General features: G+C 32.1%; 1 protein-coding gene across 1 annotated transcript in view; it reads right to left on the bottom strand.

Annotated features, from left to right (window-relative positions):
* The window catches only part of LOC142331704 (snake venom 5'-nucleotidase-like), a 53,934-nt gene that overhangs the window by 2,265 nt on the left and 27,210 nt on the right, over positions 1-24,459 (bottom strand). Inside the window, exons 3-8 of the mRNA XM_075377738.1 lie at positions 22,857-23,057; positions 17,121-17,322; positions 11,024-11,221; positions 8,360-8,397; positions 5,682-5,819; positions 968-1,067 (exon numbers count right to left, since the gene is read on the bottom strand). Coding sequence (XP_075233853.1) covers positions 968-1,067; positions 5,682-5,819; positions 8,360-8,397; positions 11,024-11,221; positions 17,121-17,322; positions 22,857-23,057 — 877 coding nt within the window. The remainder of the gene's footprint in view (positions 1-967; positions 1,068-5,681; positions 5,820-8,359; positions 8,398-11,023; positions 11,222-17,120; positions 17,323-22,856; positions 23,058-24,459) is intronic.

Here is a 24,459-nt window from a genome sequence, read left to right as displayed (position 1 = left end):
GTCGTTATCGTTATTATTGATTTATCTTGTTTTATTTATGTTCTTAAACTATTAGATTGTAATTATAAAAAAAATTTCAATCGTCAATCTCTCAGTATCCTGATCGAGCCGCAAACACGTGACAATATTATAACAGCTTACATCGTTAGGTATAATTCAGATAAAAAATAATATACGCATAATTCAGTCTAAACAACTTAAAAATTTTTTTTTCTTTTAAGTTACCAGTAGGCGATTTTAATTTTTCGGGGAAATTACTTCTAAAGTTGTGTTAAACTATCATATCCAACAAAAAATCAGTGGTCTTACGTCAGAAAAATGAAAAGTGGTTAAAAATGCTTTTTTAGTATCTTAAAAGGAGGTTTTTTATATAAAAACACTTCCTTTATATATATATATATATTTTTTTTAATGAAGAGTGGGTTCAACAGCTATGGTAATTAGCCGGGTGGAATATGTAACGTATGAAAACATGCCTCACCTGACCAAAATTCTAACCCCAGATCCGCACGAAATGGCGGAAAACTAACTACTCAGCCATGGAGGTTGGCGTATGTTACTTTCCTTTCCTCGAGATTTAATTTTTTTTTTTTTGTTTTTATTTAAAGTTACAATCATTATATGTATAGTTCATTTTCGATTACAGTTTTTCTTTATTTAAATTTTTTTTTTTTGCAAAAACATTTATATTATGAGCAAATCGAGAGAGTAACCACATTTTTGTTATTTGGATAAAAAACTAAATTGGTTGTTCACTCATCAAAGAAGAAATATAAAAATAATAATGCTTCTTATCGAATGAAATATTATACAATTTACTGACCAGATTTTTGTTGAACTAAATAAAAAATATTAATTTGCCAAAAATTTAACGCTAACAATTATTAGGCAATAAAATATATTCTTATTAATATTTTCAGTATTAATAATTATTATTTTAAAATTACAGTTTATAATTTGTCATCACCTTCACGTTCAGATGCATCAATTGATGATCTTATACCTCCTCCTTGAATGAAACTGATCGTTGCGTCTGTCCAACCTTCACCAACATACGATTGAGCATTCTGAAAAAATGGTAATAATTAGTATACGTTAAATGTGAAGATTAAACTAATCAATTAAAATTAAATAGCAGAGGAAAACGTTCGAGAAAACAGTAAACAAAAAGAGTAATCAGAAAGAATTTGCTTAACTCAGATAAAAATTGTAACACAGACTACACTGTTATCCAATTTTTTTTTGCTTTCAACTGGGTCTGCCTTTAACTTAGTTGTGTTATATAGCACTCAAAAAAGAATCGCTCAATAAAACATTAAAACAATTTTAATTGGATATATAAATATATATATATATATATATATATATATATATACACAGTGGGCGAAAAGATCCTTTACATGTTAATAGCATAGTACAGTTTAGACGTATAGATAAACATTGTTATGAATGCAAAACAATACAAGAAACGGTATATATTCTTTTTTTTAATATTTCTTATTTTTTTATTTTTCTGTTGAGCAGACTGACTCTTTATTTCCCGCCATAAGCTGAGTCTTGCGTATGTCACTTCGGTTATAGGTTATATCACTTCGGGTTGTGGGTTCGGATAGTTTCGAGTTACATGATGGCGGATACAAGTGTTTACGCTTTTGAGGACCATTTGGTGGTTTCTGTGTGGATTCAGAAAAGTCAGAACAAAAAGAAGACAATGACAGACAATTTGCAGGTCTTCGCTATGCAGTTTGGAAAACCGCCGCCATCACGACCAAGGTTATTCGCACAGAAGAAGAAAACCTTTGCAATGGGAAGTATTCCCGATGCACCACGGAGGGGAAGGCCTAAGATTTGCACCAAAACTCGTGTTACTGTGACGGAATCAATTGAACGATCGCCGATGAAGTGAACTCGTAAACGGTCTGTAGAATTAAGGATCCCGCGATCGACTATGCGAGACCACATACGGAAAGACTTGAATGTTTCATGTTTTCGGCCATCCTCAGTGAATAAGGTGAGTGATCGTGACTTGAAACAACGTGTGCATGCATGTGAAATGCTGCTCGCACGCTTCCCACATGCAAATGATCAGGAAAACGTTATGTTCTTACAAGTGTGTGATTTATAGTAGCTCAAGAAACCGTAACGCCTTTTTTGGCAAAAAGACAAACCGCGTTTTTATGAGGAAATCGAGTGCAATCCGCCGCATGTTATGATTTGGGCAGGGATAACGGCAGATCATCTGCTTGGTACATATTTCTTTGATGGTTTTGTGACCCAGCACAGCTATCTTCACTTGATTAACACGTGGTTGATTCCAACATTAACGGCAAAAAAAAAAGCTGATATCGTTACACTTCAATAAGACTGCGCTTTACCACATTTCGCTATGAGTGTCCGAACACGGCTAAATGAACTGTTTCCAACTCGCTGGATTGGACGTGGATCACGAGATCTTCCAGCAGCGTTGTCATGACGTACACGAAGCCCACACCGAACAATGCACCATGGGGAATAATAAAAGAAGATTTACGTAAACGACGATACGTGAACGACGATAAAAAAGACAATGTTCGCATGGTATTTGAAAGGATCACCCCTGGTATGCTGCAGCGGATACACACAAGTACATAGCGACGCATCAGCCTTTGCATAGAACATGGAGGAGTGCACACAAACGTTGTTGAGAAATGAACCTTGAACCTTCGTAACAATGTTATTCACAATATTTTTATCGTTAACCAGACATAAATGATGAATGATGAAATATACTGTTTCTTGTATTCTTTACAATCTTTATCTACATATCTAACTGGTCTATGTTATTAACATGTAAAGGGACTTTTCGCCCAGTCTATATGTGTATATGTATATATATATGTACACACACACGAGGTGTGTGAGAAAAGTAATGAGATTGGTAACACTGCGAGCGATCTGACAACGCTGTGTCTACCGATCTGTGCTAGACCGGTTTGTTCATCCCTTCCTCATGCTGAGTACGAGTTTCAACTCCGTCCAGCCAACGCATTATTTTTGACAGCGCCATCAGTGAAGTTGTGTTTTTGTTGTGTATGATGAAAATGGAGCATCGGAATTCAGAGCGACGTTGTGCAATCAAGTTTTGTCTTAAACTTGAGGAATCCGCGAATGTAACCTTTGAAAAGTTTAAACACAGGCCTATGGGGAACATTGCTTATCAAGAGCACAATTTTTCCGCTGGCAGAAATTATTTTTGGAAGGCCAAGAACTCGTTGAAGATCAACCTTCATCAGGGAGACCTTCAACTTCAAAATCTGACGAAAACGTTGAGCGCATGAGGGTTAGTGTGAGATCAGACCGTCGTTTAACAATAAAGGTTATGATTGAATAGTTAAATATAAACACTTTCACAGTACATAAAATTTTGACATACGATTTGGACATGCGAAATTGGTGCCGAAAAACCTCACAACGGACCAAAAGGATAATCGAACAAACGTGTGCGTTGATCTTCTTGAGAGGATTGACAATGACCAAAAATTCTTCATTTGCGAGATCACAGGTGATGAATCCTGGATATTTGAGTACGATCCTGAAACAAAGCGGCAAAGCGAAGAATGGCAAACTCCGTCATCTCCTCGACCGAAAAAATGTCGAATGAGCAAATCAAAGATCAAAACCATGCTGATTTGCTTTTCTGACAGTAGGGGAATAGTGCATAAAGAATTTGTTCTTCCAGGACAAACTGTCAACCAAGTGTTTTACAAAGGTGTCTTTGAAAGGCTCAGGAAAAGAGTGATTCGCGTGAGACCAGACATTGCAGACAAGTGGATGCTTCATGACAGTGCCCTGTGTCACACGGCCATTTCCATCAGAAAAATTCTGACCTCAAAACGCATTCCTACAGTTCCTCAACCCCCCTATTCACCTGATTTAAGTCTTGTGACTTTTTCCTTTTCCCGAAATTGAAACATGTCTTAAAAGGACGTCGTTTGGAACTCTGGAGAACATTCCAGAGTGAACCTTGAAGAGGATAATATTGTTGTTTGAAAAAAAATAAATACTTTGGTAGGTAAAATATCAGTCTCATTACTTTTCTTACACACCTCGTATATTTTATTGCAGGTTTTTATTTTACTTTACTAATTTGTTTTTATTTATTTATTCGCGAATAATTTATTTGTTAAACGCTATACGTTTATCTATTACTAGTTTTTTTTAAAATAAAACATTAACATTTGCAAAATAGTTCAGGTTTCTCCCGGAAACTAAACTGGCTAGAATTCAAGCAAATTTTAACTAGTTTAGATTCTATTCAAACCAAAAACTGGCTGGAACAGTTAATTTTATGAAGTTTAATGTCAGGAACTACAACTCAAGTGTGTATCCTAAAAGACACAATATTGAGTACAATTTTTGGTATTGTAAGATATTTGTAAATATTCATACTTATATAATTTCTTACGTATTAAAAAAAAAAAATAGTTATTTCATTTATTGTTATTATTATTTAAATTATATGAAATTAAATTTAAAGAAATTTCATTGAATAAATCCTGCATCATACATAACTGCTGAATATTTTATCAGAATTAAAATTTTTTATATTCATTCAATATTTTAATATGAAGGTTATCTTAAAAAAAGTTGAAGATATATATATATATATATTTAGAGGAGCAAAGTAATTATCTTTTTTTAATACTTTTATTTGTAAATGCATCAACAATTAAAGTCATTAGGGACTTATCAGTGTAATGTAACTGTACCGGTAAATTTCTACTCTTGAACAAACTCAGGTAGACTACTCAGATAGACGTGTTGTTAATAGAAACCCAACTACCAAAGAACACCGGAATCTACGATCTAGTCTTCAAATCCGAATAAAAGTAACTACTTTTATTAGGATTAATTTAAACATATATATATTTTTTTTAACAAAAATTGGAATTATTATTACACAATTCTTTTAAAGCTGCTATAGTTTACTGAGCTGCAATTTGGATTTTATTTTATTCAATAAATCCCTGTCATGAATAATCTTGTATGGAATAGATGATAATACAGTAAAGCTTGGATATAACGAGAAGCCGATCAAGTATGCTCGTTATAGCCGAGTGCTCGGTATCTCGAGTTACCAATTCGTAACCGTAAATTTTTACTCCGTCATTATCTATTATAATAAAAAATTTACTGTATACCTATACAATATTTTATGCAATAGCTATGCAATATTAACAATAACTGATTCTATGTAAATAATGAGATTATTTGTTGAGATTATTTGTTTAATTTTTAACTCTTTTTGAGTTATTCTCGTAATAATCAAGTTTATAATGCGTCGATACTTCGCTAAAAGCAAGTAAATTTATCATTAATGGGATAGAAAACAAAAAATCCCGCAGTTTCGCTTGTTACAACTACGTTATCGTTACAAATGAGCTCGTTATTCACGGATTCTACTGTATATGTAAACAGTTCGCTGTATTTGCGTAATTCGTCTAATTAATTTTTTTATTTTATGTAAAGTAAATTAAATCGTCCGAACTTCATAAAAATTTGAATTTTCTACATTATTGGTTTAAAAACGTGTAGAAAATATTATCAATATTCAGGGAGTGTATATATATATATATATATATATATATATATATATGTATAAAATATCTGTTATAATTATAGTCAAAAAATACTGCACTTACATAACCCACGTAAGCATCTGTAATAAGATTCCCCATAATGCATTCCTTCAATTTACAGTTCCTAGCGTCTAAATATACTTCTGTAACTCCAATTACTTCTTCTGTAATACTTTGTATTTTTACCTTCCATTTATTTACTTTTTCTTTAATTTCTTCATCTGATAAATAAAGAAATGCATAATATATATATATATTTATTTATTTTAAAAATATAACTTTTATAAAAACAAAACAAAAATTAAAAAAATTATAACTTATTTTATCATTGTTTTTTTATAGTAGCTTCAACAATAAGAGCCAATAGCAATTTAAATAAAATTAAATTAAATGACTTGTATAAATGTATTTAGCCGACTACATAAATTCTTGTACCATAAGGTAATACCGGGTTGGAAGAGATGATTATTAATCAGCGGTTTTTTCTTATTAATCTGCACTGCTACTGACCTGCTACTACTACTGTTGAGTTTTGCCCTGCTACTGCTACTGCCCTGCACTGCTACTGTTCAAATATAAATTTTTAGATTATTTTTTTGTTTATTATTACTTTTCTAATCTGAATTTTAATTATTTTCACATATATATTTTACTAAAAACAAATATAATTGTTATTATCGTCATACCAAACATTTGTTACAGAAATAATTTTTCTACATGTTTCGCCGCATCAATATATCATCATCAGGGAATGTGAATTATCTTCATCACGTTTGATCAATCTTATATACAAAATACTCATGACATTACATATTAAAGTAATGTTGTAATACAGTTATTATGTATTTATAAACTTCCCATGCATTCATATTATAGCAATTATTATCTTCATTGTTTTATAAATTACATTATATTCAAGTCCCACGTTCAAAATATGACGTGCATAATTTTATTTTTCTGGTTGATTCAATCTTACAGCAGCTATATGTTGTTTGTACCCATTAAAATCTGTTCTTTGGCCTTATATTCTATATACGTGTATTCTTATATATATACTGTGACCATGATCCGCAAATAATTTGTACACCTAGAACCGTTGTTCTTATTTTTTTGATGAATATTTGTATTAATTTCCATTTCTAAATAATTATCAGTTTTATGTACTATTTATGTAAAAAATGGAACTAGCAGTTAATGATGTTAAAGAACAATTTAGATTCGGAGTAACAGTACAAGGTGAAAAGATAAAGATGCTACGATTTGCTGATGATATAGTAATTCTAGCCGAGAATAAAAAGAATTTAGAAGAAACAATGAACGGCATAGATGAAGTCCTACGCAAGAACTATCGCATGAAAATAAACAAGAACAAAACAAAAGTAATGAAATGTAGTAGAAATAACAAAGATGGACCACTGAATGTGAAAATAGGAGGAGAAAAGATTATGGAGGTAGAAGAATGGAGTGTCGCTTTATATGGAAGTGAAACTTGGACAATCGGAGTATCTGAGAAAAAAAGATTAGAAGATTTTGAAATGTGGTGCTATAGGAGAATGTTAAAAATCAGATGGGTGGATAAAGTGACAAATGAAGAGGTATTGCGGCAAATAGATGAAGAAAGAAGCATTTGGAAAAAATATAGTTAAAAGAAGAGACAGACTTATAGGCCACATACTAAGGCATCCTGGAATAGTCGCTTTAATATTTGGAAGGACAGGTAGAAGGAAAAAATTGTGTAGGCAGACCACGTTTGGAATATGTAAAAAAATTGTTAGGGATGTAGGATGTAGAGGGTATACTGAAGTGAAACGACTAGCACTAGAAAGGGAATCTTGGAGAGCTGCATCAAACCAGTCAAATGACTGAGACAAAAAAAAGAAGAAGTTTCTAGATCTATATAATAAAATAGCACATATTTTAAATTATTATTCTGTCAACTTAATTGCGTATTTTTATTTATTTGTAATTGATTATTGAATTATTATTTTTTGTAAGTAAGAAAAAAGTTCATATAAACTGTAGGTCTGAAAACGATTCGTTTGCGAGTTTTGGCTTGCGAAACATTTAATCGTGCTTTCTGCTTCTTTTGTGAAACTAAACCGTACTAAAATTCTTGGGGTACAAATCGAGAGATGAATTTGGTGCTTTCTTGTGTTTTTGAACTAAGAAAATGAATAAAACTGGTCTTGGTTTTTTATTTTACTTTAGTTTTAAGAAAAAACGAGTAAAACCAAAATATTTTTGTCGAAACTAGCTAAGATATTAGTTGTAAAGATATGCTCTTTCTTTGAGTATAACTGAGTAAAGGGTTCAGATTTACTAAAATTTGATCAGAAATATTACTATCCTTATATCATTATTCACCAATGTTGGATTTATTCTAGATATGTTGATAATTACATAAAATATTAAATCAGTACTAGATGAGTTGCAGAGGATAGTAACCAAAATTACAGGAAAAAAATAAATATTCGACTAGAAATGTTTATAAATTTAATATAACTGCTAGATGTGTCAGTATTTGCAAATTTTATTCCCAGGTACACGCTAACATTGTAAATCACAGATAGAATCTTTCCTCTAATTTACCCTGTTCCGTGCTTGTGTGTTAACTTTTGCAATTCTTTTACCTCTTTCAAAAAGTTCACATATTTATCTTCATCCTGTTTCACTTAATATTTACTTGATAATTATAATAGCATTTCTCATTAGAAAATTTTATTTTAAAATATGTCCGTTACTTTTGCAACTTTCTCTTTTTTTATATTTTTAGACGAAGCTACACAATAATTAACGACACAAATTGCTCTGAAGCAAAAATGATTTATTAAATCAATGAATCATTTTTTTCACTTTTCAACATAATCCCAACTACACTAATACCTATCTCTGAATCAGCTTCATTATGCCTTCTGCAAAGAAATCTTTCTGTTGATGTCGGAGCCAGTTTAACACGTTCCCTATGACTTTATCATCGCTATTAAATTTCTTACCAAATAGCGCTTTCTTGAGTGTCAAACAAGTAAAAATGAGATGGGGTCAAGTCAGAAAGGTATGAGTGAGTACTTCCAATTTTGATGTTTCTCGAGCAACCTGAGCCGTTTGAGGTCTGGGTTTATCGTGAAATAGAATTATGCCTTTACGCTGAGATTCAGGGCGTTATTTCAACATTGCTGTCTTCAGAGGAGCTTGTTTTAACGTTAACAATAGATCTAAGCAATAACTAAAGGTTATAATTTAGAAAGTGACAAAAGTTTTCAGCAATGTTTTCAAATACTAAAGACGTAAAGAAGAGTTTAATATCTTTACATATATCAAAATAACAATTATATATATATATATAAAACAAATTATGTATAAAAATAACAATCAGGTTGTAGAGTAATTTCTTTAGAAAAGAAATTATTGATAGAAGTATTGTGTGTTAACATAACCAAAGAGGTCCGTGCCACCATAGATTAAGTTTTTGCAGCCTTTCAAAAAACAACCTCATGATAAAAATATCGGCAGGATTCTCAGTTGAATTAATGTGATGCCATTTGGCATTAAAATAAAACTTTTGCATTTCTGAAACTCGATTGTCAATACAATGTCTTCCACCTTGAGCATTCACTTTAATCCAGTGAAGTGATATCATAGAATTTGTATAAATGAATTCAAATGAGTATTAAAGGATGTTGTAATTACGTAATTAGCTAAAAGAGTTAGTAGCTCACAAACGCATAGTTTCAATTTTAGTAGTGAAATCGGTTTGAGTGGTGATACTGAAAACTTTGAAGGGAATAGGTTGTACAAAATTTCTTCATTGGAATAAATAATTCTATGACATATATACGACTAGCTAATCTTTTAGTGATGTATCACCCAAGCTATGTATTTGAAAAGAAGTGGTAGCAATATTTTTCCTAATTGCTCTAGAAAGAGTAATATTTTTAACTGAGTGTAGAGATTTCTTCGTTGTGACAATAAATTTCCTGGCAAGATGCCCCAATGATATTTAATTTGTCACAAGTTTTGCATGAAGTATTTAATTAAGAATAGTATTGATACAACCAAACATAAACGATCATGAATACCATGAATAATAGAACATTTCTCTTAGTTAATACGTTATCTTTCTGTTTGGTAAACTGGAATGTTGTCAATGGAATTAGGCGGTCATTCACTCGTCACGTCCAGGCGGTGACTGAGAAAGCTGGGCAGACTGTCAAGAACTTGGTTAAGTTACTATCGAACGTTGGAGGGCACTGTACGTGGAAGAGGAGGCTGTACGGGCATGTGGCTACCTCGATTCTTTTTTATGGCGCCCCAATGTGGAAGAGAGGTAGGGCGTAACAGAAGACTGCTGGAGGGAGTACAGCGCCGTATGGCTCTTAAGGTGGCGTCGGCATACGCCTCTGTATCGACTGAGGCGGGGCTGGTGGTGACTGGGACGCCGTTACTTCAGCAGATGGTGGCGGCTCGTGCGCAAGTTTATCAGGATGTGTAAGAACGATGCCAACGCAACTGTTTACAGGGATTGCCAAGCCAGGTAGAATGCATCCACGAAAGGGAGGTGGACGCATAGTTTGATCGCGCACATTGAGCCGTGAGACGGGAGGAAGTTTGGCGAACTGGGATTCTGGCTGACACAATTCCTGACCGGCCATGGGGGTCTTTCCTTCATATCTGTGTGGACGAAGAAGAGCTGAAGACCCCCTTTCTGCTCTTATTTGCGGGAGTTAGACACGTCGGAACACATGATATTCCAGTGTCCGCGGTGGGACGAGGAACAGCGCAACTGTGCTGCCCTAACTGGGTATCTCGAGGTGGAGACCGTCGTTGGAACGATATTACGCAGTTCGGTGGACTTCGACATTGTGACAGGGTTGTGTTGGGATTACTGTAAATGAAATATCGGGAATCGAGGGAGTGACGGGCTGCCGTTCGCCCGTTTTACAGTGTGGACGGTGGTGATGAAGTGCGGGGACTCTCGAGACCCTTAGCTAAAAGACTGAGTCCCGGCGGGACCGTCTCTCCGGGGGTGTCCCCATTAGATGCGAAGCACAAAGAACCGAGTCCCGGTTGCTGGGTGATTGAGGCCGGGAATGGCAAAGCCAAGCCTGGCTTTTCCCTTGTCTGATGACTAGAGGCAAAGACACCTCCCGGAACTGTATTAATGCTTAATTGGTGGTCTAGTTCCGGAAGACAAGGGGGAAAAATATTGGAATTTTGTGTACCGAAATAAATTATAAAAGCATGGTATTAATGAAACAGTATGACATTACAGTAATTCTTCGATCATGGGAGCATGTGTATCACCTTTTCTTTTTAACTAGTTTTCATTAGTAATGGGTTAGGTTCACATGCTTACGTGATCGATCAGTAATTCTACAAAATTCTAATATCAGGAAAGCAATACAAACCTTCTGGGTAACTTCTGTCAAGTAGTAGAGGATTACCAGACTTATGTATTATTTCGCCATCGTCATCAAAAACCAAATTTAAATGTCCTAAGTATTTAGTAAACGCGAATGCTTGGACGACAGGAACCTCTCTCTTTGACGGTTGGATCACTATAGTTGGATAATCTCCTTCAACGATTTCGTTACTTGGAGCGTCACCTAAATTAATATTTAAAAACAATTTATTACATACAACACTGATATATATATATATATATATATATTAAAAATATAATAAAATATTATTACCTTTAAGATATAGTAGTTTTAATAAACATCTGTAAAAAAACCTTTATCCCGTATATGTAGGAAAAATGAGAAAAATTAAGATTTTTAAGCATTTCAGAAATCATATCTTTTCCAGAAATTGAATCTCTTAAAAAATGTTGCAACTAAATCATAATTAGATGGACAGGTGAATTTTTATTTTTCCAAACGACACTGATTTCATGTTGTCTTACATCATTTGTAGCTGATAATATTTGAAGTCTAAAACATGGAATAAAGATTAAAAGAATTAAAATTCTAGATAAATATTAAGTACAATACAAATTGAGCAAAAGGATAATCTCTATGTAGTATGCATGCTTGCTAACCGGATAAAATTACTCTGTTTTTTTTTTCTTAGCGTTAGTGAAACAGTGTCCTCTTCGTTATGTCGTTCATTAATGCTAACTAACTCCCTCTGTGATTCATGAGACCTTGCCGATGGTAAGAGGACTTGAGTGCTTAGTGATACAGAGTAGCTGGACCGAAGGTGCAACCATATCGGAGAGGTATCTTTTGAGAGCCAGACTAAGGAATGATTCCTGAAAGATGCAGCAGCCCTTTCAGTAGTTGTTGACGTAGGTCAGGACGACTTAAAAGCTATATCATCACTCAATCTTCTGAGTACTGCGCAGCTGAAAGCAATGGAAAACTACAGCTGCTTTTTTCCAAGAAAATGAAACTCTGCATTTTCATATAGCAAAGATGGAGGCCCCTTCCTTGGTAAAATATTCCGGAGGTAAACTAGTTCGCCGTTGAGATCTCCGGGTGGAGACTACTATGGAAGGGGTCAACCAGCAAATTAAAAAAATAACATTCTACGAGCCGGAGTGGGGAATGTTAGAAGTTTAAAAAAGGTTGGTGGGTTAGAAAATCTAAAGAGGGAAATAGATTGATTAAATGTAGATGTAGTAGGAATTAGCGAGGTTCGGTAGTTAGAGGAAAACGGCTTTTGGTCAGGTGCTTTTAGAATAATTAGCACAGTTTCAAATAAAGGGCAGGTAGAAGTAGATTTCGTAATGAACAAGAAGATAAGGAAGAGAGTAGAGTATTTCAAAGTGCATAGCGACAGAATCATTATAATAAGGATAAAATCAAAACCTAAGCCTACAACGATTGTTAACGTCTATATGCCTACAAGTGCCCATAATGATGATGAGGTAGAGTGTGCATACGTAGAAATTGACAAAGAAATTAAACACACAAAAGGGGATGAAAATTCAAGAATAGATTGAAATGCGAGCATTGGAAAAGGCAAGGAAGGAAATATTTGGGTAAATATGGGCTGGGGAAAAGGAATTAAAGAGAGGACCGACTTATAAAGTTTTGTACGAAGTATTATTTAGTAATTGCCAACACCAGTTTAAAAATCATAATAGAAGACTATACACATGGAAAAAGCCAGGTTTATACGTAGCTATCAAGTAGAAGAAGAACGGAAGAATGTTAAAAAGGAAATTCTGAAATCAGTAGAAGCAAACTTAGGCGGAACAGAACTAGAAGAAAACCTTGAATTTCAGAGCATATAGTGCAGCTGATGGATGAACGTAGAAAATATAAGAATGCTATGATGAAGAAAGTAAAAGGAACTATACACAATAAAGAAATACTCTAAATAGGAAGTGCAAACTATCGAAAAAAGAATGGATTAAAGAAAAGTGCTCAGAAGTGGAAAGTGAAATGATCATTGGTGAAATAGACGGAGCATACAGGAAAGTTAAAGAAAATTTTGTGATACATAATTAAAATCTAATAATGTGTTATACAAAGATGGTACACCAATTTATAATACGCAAGGAAATGTTGATAGGTTGATGGAATATATTGAACAATAATATGGAAGAAATGAATTAGAAAATGGTGTTATAGACGAAGAAGAGGAAGTCGAAGAGGGTGAAAGGGGAGAAACAGTACTGAGATCTGAATTTAAGAGAGCATTAAAAGATTTGAATGGCAGAAAAGCTCCTGGAATAGACTGAATACCTACAGAAATACTGCGCAGTGCAGGTGAGGAAGCGATTGATAGATTATACAAACTGGTGTGTAATATTTACGAAAAAGGGGAAGTTCCGTAAGACTTCAAAAAGAGTGTTATAGTCATGATACCAACAAAAGTAAGAGCTGATTAATGTGAAGAAAATAGAACAATTAGCTTAACTAGTCATGCATAAAAAATCTCAACTAGAATTCTGTAAAGGAGAATTGAGAGGCGAATAGAAGAAGTGTTGGAGAAGACCAGTTTGGTTTCAGGAAAAGTATCGGGAAAAAGGAAGCAATTTTAGCCCCAGATTAATAATAGAAGGACGATTAAAGAAAAACAAACCAACATACTTGGCATTTATAGACCTAGAAAAGGCATTCGATAACGTAGGCTGGAATAAAATGTTAGACATTTAAAAAAAATTAGGATTCAAATACAGAGATAGAAGAATGATTGATAACATTTACAGGAACCACACAGCAACAGTAATAATTGAAGAACATAAGAAAGAAGCCGTAATAAGAAAGGGAGTCCGACAAAGATGTTCCGTATCCCCGTTACTTTTTAATCTTTATATAAAACTAGCAGTTAATGAAGTTAAAGAACAACTTAAATCCGGAGTAACAGTACAAGATGAAAAGATAAAGATCCTACGATTTGCTGATGGTATCGTAATTCTAACTCAGAGTAAAAAAGGCTTAGAAGAAACAATGAACGGCATAGATGAAGTCCTACGCAAGAACTATCGCATGAAAATAAGCAGGAACAAGACAAAAGTAATGAAACGTAGTAGAAATAACAAAGATGGACCACTGAATGTGAAAATTGGAGGAGAAAAGATTATGGAGGTAGAAGAATTTTGTTATTTGAGAAGTAGAATTACTAAACATGGACGAAACAGGAGCGATATAAAGTGCTGGATAGCACAGACGAAATGAGCCTTCAGTCTGAAATATAATTTATTTACATAAAAAATTAACTTAAACGTCAGGAAAACATTTTTGAAAGTATACGTTTGAAGTGTAGCTTTATATGGAAGTGAAACTTGGACAATCGGAGTATCTGAGAAGAAAAGATTAGAAGCTTTTGAAAGGTGGTGCTATAGGAGAATATTAAAAATCAGATGGGGTGTTGCGGAAAGTTGATGAAGAAAGAAGCATTTGGAAAAATATAATTAGAAGAAGAGAGAGATTTACAGGCCAACTACAGGCCATCCTGGAATTGTCGCTTTAATACTGGAGGGACAAGTAAAAGAGAAAAATTGTGCAAGCAGGCAACGTTTGGAATGAGTAAAACAGATTGTTAGGATCGTAGGATTTAGGGAGTATACCGAAATGAAACGACTAGCCCTAGATAGTCAAATGACTGAAGACAAAAAAATATAAAAAAATGCTAACTTAGTTCTAAGTCTTGCAGTCCTAGCGGTTAACTCGTCATCGCAAATCGGTTGATTTCGAATTCGAGATTTCTAAGGTTCAAATTCTAATAAAGGCAGTCACTTTTATACGAATTTAAATACTAGATCTTGGGTACCGGTGATCTTTGGTGGTTGGGTTTCAATTAACCATACATTTCAGAAATGGTTGACCTGAGACTGTACAAAATTACACTTCATTTATATTCATACACATCATCTTCATTCTTCCTCTGAAGTAATACCTTACGGTGGATCCGGAGGCTAAACAGAAAAAATAGAGTTCTAAGTCTTGCAAAATCATAAGAAATATTTTATCAAGTTCTTCTTAACTTAGCGTCCTTCACCAAAGTTTTTTATCTAAGAATTTCGGTACTTCAACTGCTGTTTACCTTAAGTCAGTAGGAGAGTTACTGGATTTGACTGCTATCTATTGTAGAAGTGTGGAAACTGGACTGGAAAGTAATAATAAAAAATACATCACCAATTTTCATCCAATTGGACAATGCACTGCAATAAAAGAAGCTTACACAAAGGGATTACTTTATTTTAACTACATGAAATTTGTTGGTCGCCCTTAACAGGTTAAATATAAAACTTATTTCATTTCACTATAATTTAAATTTCAAGGAACTGTCTATTTATACCGGACTAATTTTAATTCTTACTCAGGAATTAGGAGGAACCAGAGAGAAAAAAACTTCACCAGTGGATCCGATTAATTTTCGTAAACATTCTGAATAAGGTTTCACTCAATACTCAAATTTTCTTGGAATCTTTTGTATAAGTGTATATCATCGATAAGAAAATAAAAATTAAAAAGATGGGAGAATGCAAGAAACTTTTTCAGTTTTCTTCTAAGATTTGTTCCATCTAGTACTAGATTGACAAGAAGTTGAGGAAAACTGGTGTAATTTTTCCTTTCTAAACAAGAATAATAGGTAGTACAATTCCCCTTATACCTGCTTTCTCAACACTGTGGAAGTGACGTCAAGAGAAAAGCTATATTATTTAATAAATGAAAAATAAAACATAAGCCAATTTATTCAAATAAATCGCTGTATTACTCATCTATTCATATGTTATTTTTTTTTTTTGTTAAAATGAATTATCGTTTACTATAAAAATAAAAAAAACATTTGCTTACATTAAATCAAACAACAAAACGCTTAACAAAAACTTTTTACAACAAAATAACTTGTGCGATTACCAAAATACTTTGATTCAGAAAATTTATTATGATTTCCCCCCCAACATTTTTAATAAATTACTAAACAATTAATAGATGTTTCTACCAAATATTACTCTTTTTTCATCTCATTCTTTCTTTCTCACACTGCCTCGCTCCCCCCACCCTTTATTTCTCTCTCAATATATATATATATATACATATATATTATCCAAGTATAAATAATATATGCTTTATTAATTTTTATTAAATCTATTTTTACATCGTATTTATACATATATGTTTATATATTAATTAAGAATTTTTAAGAAACGGTATTTATTCATGTACTGAACGTTCCAAAAGACTCCTGCTGATGAACTAATGCGTTAATTTTATAAATTTGAATATAGAACCTTTCGTTTTCTTGTTAAACCTAGGGAAAATTTCCTCCTGATTACACTTTGATACGCTTACACTTTTGATACGGAAGTACCTGGAGCATAAACGTTTGCGGCATAATTGATATGTTTTTGACGTGTTTTTTCATTGGAAACATTATTTATTCTTCAATATTTTCAAGAGGATTCTTGTAAATTCCGAAAACTATGGTTGCAAAAAATCTTTTTTTTTAGATTTCACGTAATTTATTTTTTTAAATTGCTAATGAATAAATATAACATTTTTTTTATTTTAAAATGTATCAAAAGAATAATGTATACAAATATCAAATTTTAAATAAAAAATATAAGATATTTTATATTATTATTTATAAAAAAAATACCAGATTGGGCAAGAAAAATATTGGAATTTTAAATTGGAATAGAAGTAGAACCTAGGATAAATTAAAATTTAGAAAAAAATAATATATTAGTAACTTATAATTTCGTAAATTGTTCCGTATTATCCGATAATATTACACTAACTTACGCCAGATCGAAAATTTTTTAGGTGGTTATTTGTAGTGTGTCAGAATTATTTCATCTAACTTAAGTTGCATTGTACAATTAATATCAATAATTCTTATGTTCTACTTGCAGTTTCTAGTTGGCTCCAACTGAATGTAGTTTAGAAAGTGATGTCGTTACTAAATTGATATTCTTATTCAGCTGTAGAAATCATCTGTAAATAATTCTGTCATTGAAAATATGAGTGAAATTAATCCATTAAAATTAAAATATAACTTATATTTGAAATGAAAATTAAACCAAACAATTTTTATACAAACCATTATAAAGGAAAGTGTTTGTATGTCCACCGATAACTAAATCAATATCAGGTACTTTCTCTGCTATTTCCAAATCTTCTGCAAATCCGGAATGGCCAAGTGCTATAAATATTTTTATACCCAGTGGTTTTAAATGTTCAATTTGTTCTTTGATACTCTCTACCTCGTCTTTAAATTTTACATTTCCTACCAATCCTAATTCCTGAAATTATACAGTAATTAGATAAAATAAATTGTAAGTAATTATACAGATAATTAATTATACTGTATAAATAATTATACAGATGAAATCGAAAGGTATCTTCTTTATAGACTAGCCATTTTGAAATTTTATTTTTAAAATTTATGATATCATTTACAGCAATTTAAATTTGCTGAAATTAATGCAGTATTAAGATTGTTATTATTTTTTTTAAAATAAATAAATAAAAATAGCTGACAACAAAATTATAATACTTTTCTAGTATTGGTTTCTTTTATTCTTGATACACGGAAAAAGTAACTATCTAAGATCAATTTTTTTGGGTAGGAGTAATTTATGTTGAAGATTTATTGTAAAATTATTATTATACGTTTACATAAACCAAAAAAAGTTTACAAAATTCAAAAAAAAATCAGTATATTTTTTTCTGTTCCACGCCTTTCAGCCGATTAATAACATATACGCTAGACTTCTATTGTCTACAAGATTCATTCTATCATTTCTGAGATGACTCTGCGTAACACAAGTGTGAGTTTCTGCTGGATCCCCAGTCATATTGTTATTTCAGGCAACGAGCGCGCAGATAATGTGTCAAAAGAGGCTTGTTTGCAGCCTCTTTTCAATAATCGCGTTGTTTCTGATGACATTGTCTGTTTTCTTAAGAGAGTGTTCCGTGATGGCAAAGTGTGATGAGTGTTGAGTGGTAAAGTGAATGGACTGCTACCATCGACCATAAACATTGTCCAGTTCAGAACACTGTGTCACCTTGGAGCTCCTCATGCAGGAATAACTTTAGAAAAGAGGTTAGTATTTGCCGTTTGCAAATAGGGCTCATTCATAGATATCTGATCACTCAAACAGATGCATCCGTTTGTGTTACCTGTGACTGCCAACTAACTGTGCACGACATAGATTGTGTCTTTTATGTGGCATTGCGTTGAAAGTTTAAACTAGGGGCTAACATCCGAATTATTATAGGAAAGACTGTAACGAAGATATGGAATGTCTTAAGATTCTTAAAACCGTACACATGGATTCAAGAATGTAATTATTCCTTTTCGTTTATTTTTGCAATTTCGCGTACGCCAGATGTTAAATTTGTTCATTTAAGTTACATTTTTATTATTTATTTCATTGTGGGTTTATTTCACATCTAGCATACGTCATAGACTTTTACATCCTTGCAGTGTTTTATATTACTGTTGTGTAGTGTAAGTTAACTTTGAATATTTATTTATTTATTATAAAGACACTTTGTTGTGAGCCCAGGAAAAAAGTTCCCCGCCTCACAAATGAAACCTTTTTTTTATTTTTCTACGTTTACTATGTTAAATGAAAGAAACAAAAAAACTTTTTTGGATATTAGGCGGGTAAATAATGATGAGATTTCATAAATATTATTACTAAATTTCATTATTATTATTTTTTTTATTCGCTACATAAGCTTGAAGCTTATGGGTGTGATGTGAAAAATATAAATTTTTAGCTTATGGAAAGTGTCATGCCTGACTGGGATTAGAACCCGGGACCTCTGGATGAAAGGCCGAGAGGCTACCACTTTAAAATTGTAAAATAATATTTTAAGCTAAAATAAACCAAAAGACTAAAAACATGATTTTTGAACGTGATTTTTTATGCTGCTCAATTTTTGGAACTGCTCCCCCACACAACATATTGCCTCGAACTATTTGTATGAATTTTACTATTTTTTTTTTTTTTTTTTTTGATTAATTATTTTTTTGAATATTTGCACTACTACTATTCGTAGGAAGACAAAATAATTAGTTTAAAAACTAAGCAATAAATAAATAAAATTTTTTTTTTTTTGAATTTTTGGGAAAGGGAATTTTGGGTCAAAACTTTTTAAATGATTGTATAAGCGTGAACGCATGTACTTAATGTAAGATGGGGTTATATTTGCCTAATTTTGAGAAAATTCACTCCAAAAAACTATATAACCCACTCCCTGAAGAATTGCTCCAAAACTTTACCATCAAATTGCCCCATATACACGAGCCTCTGTAAAAAAAATTCATCAAAATTTGGTTTATCCAGTCAAACGTTATTAAGCTTCACGGACGTACATTGTACATACGTCCAAACGTATGAACATTACCTGCACTTTTTCATCTTTTTTTCAGTTCCTAGGTCATGAAATGTCGAGAAATGAAAAAAAGAACATACTCCATTTTTTGACTGATTACCGTAGTTTCCTTCTTGTAGCACAGCTACAGAGCTTTGATGCCAGGAAAATAAACGATAAACCACACCACGTCATTTTTTAACATAACTTGTGCCTATTTCTACAATTGATATGGAAGAAAATTTGAATAGGAAATGATCAGATATGGTTTAATATTATTAAATTCTATAAAATATTAAAGTGTTTCATAATCCAAGTAGTAAAGATATTGCTACAAAATTTATATGAAAAAGTTTTTAGTTGAATTAAATGCTGTTTTCTACTTGAAATTACGATTATATATAAATTCATCCAAAATCATTCCAGTACAAGAATATAATTTTTGGATTCATGTAGGTATTGTATCACTCGACAGAATTTTATAAGATACTATTATGAATTAAATATCTCTATAGTTGTTGATATACGTCTTAGAGTTTTTTTATATGCAGTGGATGTATTACTTTCCATTTTTCCGGAATCTTTTCCTCCTTCCAAATATTTTGAAACATTCCTCCGGTCTTTTGTACAAAAGTCATCTACCAACTTCCACAACTCCGCGACCACTACATCTTCTCCCGAAACTTTATTATTTTGAGCGATTCGATGGTCTCTTAAATAATACTTGGGATTCTAATTAAAAATAACTTATTTTATTCTTTAATTATAATAGCTATGATTTCTAATGCACATAAAAGTTTTCCAATAATAATATTTTTCATGCAAATATAATGTTATTAAACTATTTTTCTCTTATATTGTAAAATATGCAGAAAAAAAGACTGACTAATTTTATATCTTTAAACATTTCATCCTTGAATCATGTTAAATATTTTGTTTATTTAACATTCCTTTATTATATTATTAGCTTATATATCATTTTAAACATAGCCGATCGCAAAATACTCCTTTCTGCACAATTTTTAATGTTTATACAATATTTTTTTAATTTGGTTTAAAAAAAGTTTTTTCTACGTATAGGATTTCCTAATATAACGATTTATAGATGTCTGCTAAAATTAACAGATATGGATAACAGAATAAATTATTTTTCTTTGTGTCATGATTTTATGAAATAATACCAGTATTTATTTATGCGCATTGTAATCTTTTGTAAAAGTACCAGTGATAGTTAAGGATAAGCCTATGTATGTTGTTTCACTTCAATAGATGATTAAATATTGTAGGGAATCCGTGGAATGCGTGTACTGTTACAGGTAACATCCTTCATTTGAACAAGACTGAAAAATACACTTGATCAAGAGAAGGTGTATTTCCTTTACGATAACGGTCCTTAATCAACCACTACTACGCATTATTTCTTTCCGTAAGGTTAATTTCTTTAGGTTATAATTAAAAATCTCATCACAATTTTCACTTAGAAAATATTGATAATATGAAGGTCATATTATGAGACTCATAAAGGGGTTAAATAGACAAATAGCTGTACAACAAAAATGGTTTATTAAATAAACCATTATTATCTGAAAGACAATTTTTCTGTCTACTTTTCTTCATAATCCCCACCAACTTCTCTACACTTGTCCCATCTTTTTACGAGTATTCTTATCCCACTCAGTGAAAAATTCTTTACTTTAATCTCGAAGCCAGTTTTGTACTTTTCTCTTTTTTTCGTTATCGTTGAACTTGATGCCACGCAAAGCTTCTTTCATCGAACCAAACAGATAAAAATCCAAAGGGGCAAGTTCAGGGCTGTAAGGAGAATAAGAGAAGAGCTCCCAACCCATTTTTCTAATTTTTTCCAGCGTCAGTTGTGCCATATTAAGTCGAGCGCTGCCTTGAAGAAGAAGCACAATTTTCCTCTGCCATTCCGGACATTCCCTCTTCAACTCGGGCTTGACTTTATTCTCAATCATGGCTGACTACTATACGTTGTTGATAGTGCGTTGCTCCTCCAAATAATCCCAGAAAATCGAACCATGGGCACTCCAAAAGATGGTTAACATGACCTCATCATCCGATGGTTGGGTTTTGAATTTCTTGCGGACAAGCGATTCAGGGTATTTCCACTGCATGCTTTAACGCTTGGACTCCGGTCAATGTGATGTATCCAAGTTTCATGATAGGTTAAAATCCTGTCAAAAAATGCGTCACCTTCGTTAATGAAACGATAATTTGAGTTCAGTGAAAATGCGAAATCTCTCGTCTTTATGATGAACGGTAAGATCTCTGGGAACCCACCTTGCAAAAGTCTTACGGTAGTTAAATTTGTTTTGAATGATGGAGTGAGTTTTACCAACACATACTTGACATTTTTCAGAAATTTTTTCAACTGTAAGTCGTTGGTCATCTTGAATAAGAGAATCTGACGCCAAGGTCGACACTGTTACCGGACGCCCGGATCCGTGCTAGTCGGTCATACATTTGCGGCCATATTAATCGAAAAGCTAACTAATCCTCTTCGCAAGGTTGCCAACTAACACTTACAAAAGTTTCAATAGCCTGCGTTAAGCGTTTCCTTCACTATAAATATTTGTCTATTTAATTACTGAATGACCCTCGTATTCTCTCCATATATAGATTTTTGGTAACTACTAGAAAAGTAATTAAAAGATGGTAATGTTGAAATTTATTTCATTGGAATCAAAAACTAAAGAGAACTTATCGAATAAGTTTACAAACTTATGTGTAAGCACATAACGTTTAATGTTTATCGCATAAATAATTGGTGTGCGAGTATATTACTACTAATGTTAATGGATAGCCATTGAAAAGATCCTGTTAATCTGGGACCCCACTTATTTACGACATATTAATGTTACTTATTTATTTTATTTTGTAAAATTGACTTGCCTATTACCTATTGAATTGCCTATTAATATGTATCATAATAATTTCAATATTCTTATAAAAATTTGTTCTTAGAATTCAAAGACAAGTCTTTTCCTGTTATACAAGTATATTAGTCTTATAAAAGAATCTATTTATTTATTAATAAGTAGATAGTTAAAATTTCAAAAATACTTTTTTTTTAATTGAATTTTTTGAGTCTGTTTTAAATTTGAATCATTTTATATTATCTATTGCATTAAAAAATTTTGATGAAAGAGATATTTTATTGATACTCTAACAGGCTGAAACAAAAAAGAGACAAAAAATATAAAACAATTGCTTTGAGTAGCCAAGTTAAGCTTCAATCACCTAACAGGTTTGTCTTTTCACATTTAATTTACGAAAATATCATTTTCACCCTAAAATATAAATCACTTCAATAGAAGATATACTTTTTTATAAATGTACTACTAAAAAAAGAGCAATAAATGATTTAATTTTAAATAACTTATTTTTAATACTTATCTAAAACGCATTGATATTTTAGATAATAGCTTACCTGTGTTGTTGGTGTCAGATATCCGATGATTGCTATTTGAACACCACCTACTTCCAAAATCTTGTAAGGTTTTAAAGTGGGTACATTTAAAGATGGTTCTTCTGTTATATCAATATTAGCTGCGACACTTACCGTCTTAATAGCTTTTAAATACGGTGCTAATCCTTTTGGTGAATCATCAAATTCATGATTTCCTAATGACTAGAAAAAATTATATTTTTATAAATCAGTTTATTTACTTAGAAAATTAAAACTTGTTTTATAAATAGTTAATCTATATTTTATAAATTTTAAATTAGAAAATCAAGTTTGGTATTTAACGGTTTACGTCACTATTTATTTATCCAATTCAAATAAGAGAAACACAAAAAAAATATACCTAACATTCGACAACAATAACCGTAAGATTATCTATCACAGGTATAATATTTCTTATGTGTTTTATTAGTCAATTATTAGGACTATTATTGTGAGAAAATTACACCTTAATTTGGTACTAATTTACTTTACTGGAATTATCAATCAACAAAAACATATTTAATCATCCAAATGAATGTAAAGGGGTGGACATGAAAAGCCAAAAAAATAAAACATCAATTTTCTGTCAACCGATTTTAAAAAGTAAAATGTTATTTTGTTAAAAATAAAAGGCTTAATATTTTAGTAATAACATACATTTTGATAAAATTAATATTTATGGAGATATAACAGATTGAAAAATAAACTTAGCCGCCATTTTGTAACTTTCGAAGAATTTTAAGTCCTGATTTTTTTCTAATTTTAAAACTTTATTACCAAGACGATTAAAGTGATTTCTCAATCCGAAGGTGAGATATAAATTTTTATATAAAAATAAAAAAATGGCGGACAGGGTGAGAACGAAGGAAAAATTACCATTTTTCCTAAGGATATTTTTTGTTTGGTTTTACTAGAAGAACCCGAAAAAATTGTAGCTGATCACCATTTTAAAAACACACTGTAGACAAATTCAGAAAAACTTATGAATAAAAAGGTAGCCCATAATAACCGAATGCCAATAATACTAGAATGTACACACTTTTTACATCAGGCTCTGTTCTTATAAAATGTTGTTTAATTATCCAAGCAGCCATCCATGAGCTCGTCAACAGAATAGAACGCCTTAGACACCAAAAGGCGTCTTAATCGAGATTTAAACAGACTCAGAATGGGAATTTGTTTGAAATCCTGTGGGAGCCTATTAATTAATCTGACAACTAGCGATGGCAAACATTCAAAAGCTACTGTTCTGTGCTTTTGGGCACGCAACTTGTACGTTCCTTTGTAATCGTAAAGATCTACATCTCTGTACAGCACTAAATTGCATTTCGAACGGCAATACATCACAACATCCAAGATATAACGACAGGACAGTCAGAAATCCTAGCTCCGAGAAGATGTCCCTACACGACTCTGAATTTTAATTTCGTAATCACTCTAACAGCTCTGTTCTGCAGCCGAAACACTCTACAAGCTCCGACCATAGTATCACCAAATTTGAATCCTGTAGGACAAGTATGGAAATATTAGCCCATAGTAGGCTATTTTCAACATATCTAAAGAGCAGACGCGAGTTTACGCAGGA

The sequence above is a fragment of the Lycorma delicatula genome, chromosome 10, assembly GCF_047948215.1.
Source record: "Lycorma delicatula isolate Av1 chromosome 10, ASM4794821v1, whole genome shotgun sequence".
NCBI lineage: Eukaryota > Metazoa > Arthropoda > Insecta > Hemiptera > Fulgoridae > Lycorma > Lycorma delicatula.
This window is presented reverse-complemented; position numbering and strand designations above follow the sequence as displayed.